At 30.6% G+C, this 3952-nt stretch overlaps 1 protein-coding gene across 2 annotated transcripts; it reads right to left on the bottom strand.

The window, feature by feature from the left end:
* Positions 1909-2671, bottom strand: LOC107613832 (thermospermine synthase ACAULIS5-like). 2 transcript variants are annotated; one of them, XM_016315998.2, is made up of 4 exons: positions 2498-2671; positions 2358-2416; positions 2114-2250; positions 1909-2047 (listed from the first exon to the last, which is right to left on the bottom strand). In XM_016315998.2, exons 2-4 carry the CDS (start codon positions 2391-2393, stop codon positions 1975-1977), a joined length of 246 nt encoding a protein of 81 aa, XP_016171484.1. In that variant the 5' UTR covers positions 2394-2416; positions 2498-2671; the 3' UTR covers positions 1909-1974. The 2 variants fall into 2 exon arrangements, 1 of the variants encoding a protein (XP_016171484.1); XR_001614186.2 differs by lacking the exon at positions 2358-2416 and having other exon boundaries at positions 2498-2669.

The following is a 3952-nucleotide window of genomic DNA, read 5'->3' as shown; positions in this document are numbered from 1 at the left end:
CTACTAAAAATATATTCATAATTAAACTGAAATTTTTTTCCTCCCAAAGCACTCTACATTATATTAATTCAGGCACAACGAAAAAAGTTTAAATTATTCATGAGTAAACTCCAAATTATTCTTACGTCATAATAATTACAAAAATGAACCAAGGGTGCTGGCAATCGACATATACTCTTTTTTAATTTTCAATCATATTTAAAATTTAAAATAATAATGAATCCCAGTAAAATCATTTTCCAAAACGAAATAGGTAAAGCGAAAAAAGCAATAATTTTAATGTTTTAAAAAAAAAAGGTGATATGAGTAATATAATTATGCAGGTGACTTAACAACAGTAAACATAGTTAATCAGAATCACAATCAAAATATAAGAAAAAACCCTTAATGCAACTACAAAGATAAAATTCGATTTACATGTAATATTTAACTTAAACTATGGAATCAAATATTTGAACTAATGCTTAGTGGCCCTATTTGATTCTTGATTTGGAACAATAAAGAAGAGCTTCATTACATGTACTTGACCCTCTGACAAAAGTTCTTTGACGTATGAATAATAGGCCTCCGAACGGTAGCTTGTATCTTGCATCAATACACAAAACAATTTATATCAAATTTGACATCACTGATCAAGAGAAGAAAATGTATAATTTGCACACATTAAATGAAATAACAGTCAAGAAAAAATATGTCTCCTCTAACTATAAAATAGAAGATAAACTACAAAGAGTCAAACATTAAATACATATGAATTTATAATACCTCTAACAATGAATAATTTTATTATCCAAAACAACAAATTTATTTGTAAAATCACACAAGTAATACCTTTTTCTTTATATAAAATTATTAAAATTAATGTAAAAAACATAAATATATTTTTGGCTTTCTATTTTATTAGTGTTTTATATATATTTAGTTAAAACTTAAAACCTATTACTTATGTAAATTTCCTATTAAGTGTACAAAGGTAAATGCCATTTAAAAAAATATCAAATTTATTTATACCATAATGTCATTCACGAAATATTTAAAATTCTAAAAATTGGTTTTATAGTTAAATTCAAAATACATTGAATAAAAGACAAAATTAAGTTCACTATTTATGTAATTAGATAAAATTCTTGTCTTAAATTTTGACATATACATGTAAAGTATAAAATTAGAACACATGAATTTTTTATTAATACATGAACAATTTTTGTAAATAAACAATGATTTGTATTTGATATCAGGTATGACAATTTTGATTTTATTCTATTGTAAACATCAAAATGAAAAATCAAATAATAAAAAATGAATGTGTGACATAAAAGAAAATTTATCATATGTATGACCATTTTGAATTCTCACTGTAATTCTTTCAGAACATTAAGCTAAAAGTAGTAAATTAAATAAATTTAGAGACAAAGATACTATATTGATTTCATTAGTTTCAAAAGAATCCTAAAAATAATAGCATAATACTAAATTATATTAATTAAGCCAATATCATACACTAACTAATGATAACAATTTAAAATGAAAAAATGACTAAACAAACTAAAAATCTATATTTTAAGTTATTTCCTTTATCTAACTAACGTAAAAGCAAAAGCATTGCGAAACCTTGCTTCCGTAATAACCAAATACATTCCATTTTCTCTTCTTGCGCTTAACAAAAAGAATACAGTCTTAAAAAAAATCAAACTCATTTAGTTAATATGATATTTTCGACACCTATTTTTCAGTTCAGCGTTAGAGTTGTTTGTGATGGATAAGTGTTACAGAAAAACATAAATGTCATAAAAAAATCCAAGTAATATTGCAAACATATTCAGCCTTAATTCATTAATAATCTTTAATCATAAAAATTTTCATGAAGTGTTTCACACAACATCTTTAATGAAAAATAAAAGAGAAGAACAACATAACATGGGATTTCACTTGTTTTCTTTATATGTTGTGATACTTGTTGTCAAGCTTGGTTAATTAAGCGTGCTTGCCATGGCCATGTATGAACTTTGCAGCTTCCTCTGTGTGTACATGAGTTTCATTGTCCAACCTGTTAATAGTGGCTTATGCTTGTCAAGAATAGATATTTGAGAGATTATAATTTGATTTCACTTACGAATTGCGAACAACTTTGCTCAATGTTGAGGCTGATGAGAATGTTTTGCCATCCATATATCTATTTTCTCCCTTAATCCTTTGTCTCATTCTCAGGTATATCTCTTCTGCATTCAGCTCTAATGAAAAATCTGAAGCCTGTTATGTTCCAAGAGCAAAAGAATAATTAAGATATGATGAGGTCCATTTTCTACTGACATAACATACAAAACAATATCTTATTATGATAAAGTAAAAATCTTTACCATGACCCATCCCCAGATATCAGCATAGGATGGCATATGAGCTGTGTAAGTCGCAACATCTGCAAAAGTCGTCAACTGCTTAATTTGGGAACTATTAAATCAAAATAGCATTACATAAAGAAGGGTAAAAGATTACTTACACTTAAAAACCTATCTCAATGTGTTGTAGATAGAAGAGAAGACCTCAGTGTGGCTGAATATTCCAGCACTGAACAATGTATAAATGTCACTTTAATTTTGCTTCCTCTAATAAATGTTTGATTCATGTTATGGACATTGGTCTTATATTACCTGTGTCACAAATATACCACCCTCCTTCGTAAGAAGAGATTGAAGACAACTTAAGATGGTGTTTTGTGTAAATTTCGGTTAATTAATGGCTAATTAACCTATAAATTAAAATATATTCTAGAAAGTGAGAAATGAAATTTTTATGGTTTAATGTGGTAGAGAAATTTAAAACAAGAATTTCAACACTAATTTTAGAGAAATCGGCCCAAAATTGGGACGAACAGACTAAACCGGGCCAACCAGACCTAAGTTGGGCCCAAGGGCCCAGCCAAACCCTCATTCATTAATGAGAAAGCTCAGCTCTCTCTTCCCTCTAAAACACACACACGCTGGAAATTAAAGAAAGGGGGAGGGGGAAGATTGAAACCCTTGCTACTATTCACTTCAAACTTCCATGGATCATAATTTTTGATCCGGAGCTCCGATTGACACATCGTTTGCGGTCACACAACCGCGGCGTCGAGCTCTACAAAACCCATACAAGCAATCTTGAGGTAAGCCACGTTTTCTTCTTTGAAATTTCAGCCTTGAGTTTTGAGTTTCTTGGGTAATAATGTTGAGATTTTGAGCTCCTTTGTGTTATAGATTCAAATTAGCTTGAGGGGAAGACTTATTCTTGCTCCATTGATCCTTGGGTAAGGTGAGATTTTCAACCCTAAGCTTAAGACTTGAGATTTTGCGATTTGGTGATTGACTTATTGTGTTTTTATGTGATATTGTGGCTTAGGCATATTATATGTGTGTTTTGGAGCTTGATTGGTGATTTTGGAAAGTTTGGAAAGGAGCCTTGTGTGGGAAATCTGTTGGTGAGGCTTTGGAAACCTTGAATTTGAGAGTGTTCCGAGTGGAACGAGAATCGGTCAAGGTATGGTTTCGGTTTCCTGTAGCTAAAATGTAATGTGATTGTGAAAACGTAGGCTAGTGGCCTTAGAATAAGATTTGGAAATATTGTTGTGATTAATGGATGATGTGAATTGTATTATTATGTATGTATTTTGGTGGATTGTGAAATATTGATGTAATTGTTTGGATGATTTGAATTGAGTGGAAAATATGACTAATGGTGATAATGGTTGGTAAAGTATGTGATGTTGTATGTAGGGGTGGCAAAGCGGGCCGGCCCGCCCCAACCGCCCTGCCCCGCCTAGGCCCGCCCCACCAACTAAAATTGGTTCAAAATGCTAGCCCGCCCTGCTTTATGGCGGATTGGCGGGTTGGCGGGCTAGTCCACTTCTTTTTTTTTTTTTGAAAAATAAAATTCATTAAAATTAACCAAAAAATAAAAATTAAAAAATCAAATACAG

Source organism: Arachis ipaensis, chromosome B08 (genome assembly GCF_000816755.2).
Source record: "Arachis ipaensis cultivar K30076 chromosome B08, Araip1.1, whole genome shotgun sequence".
Lineage (NCBI taxonomy): Eukaryota > Viridiplantae > Streptophyta > Magnoliopsida > Fabales > Fabaceae > Arachis > Arachis ipaensis.
The sequence above is the reverse complement of the archived record's forward strand: the minus strand, read 5'-3'. Positions and strand labels throughout refer to the sequence as shown.

What these genes read in the sequence shown, in the direction of transcription:
- LOC107613832 (XM_016315998.2), bottom strand. Translation starts at nt 2,393, where the DNA reads ATGCCATCCTATGCTGATATCTGGGGATGGGTCATG. An exon ending in ATATCTGGGGATGGGTCATG is followed by an intron (nt 2,251 to 2,357) that starts GTAAAGATTTTT and finishes GGAACATAACAG; the next exon opens with GCTTCAGATTTTTCATTAGA. An exon ending in AGCAAAGTTGTTCGCAATTC is followed by an intron (nt 2,048 to 2,113) that starts GTAAGTGAAATC and finishes CACTATTAACAG; the next exon opens with GTTGGACAATGAAACTCATG.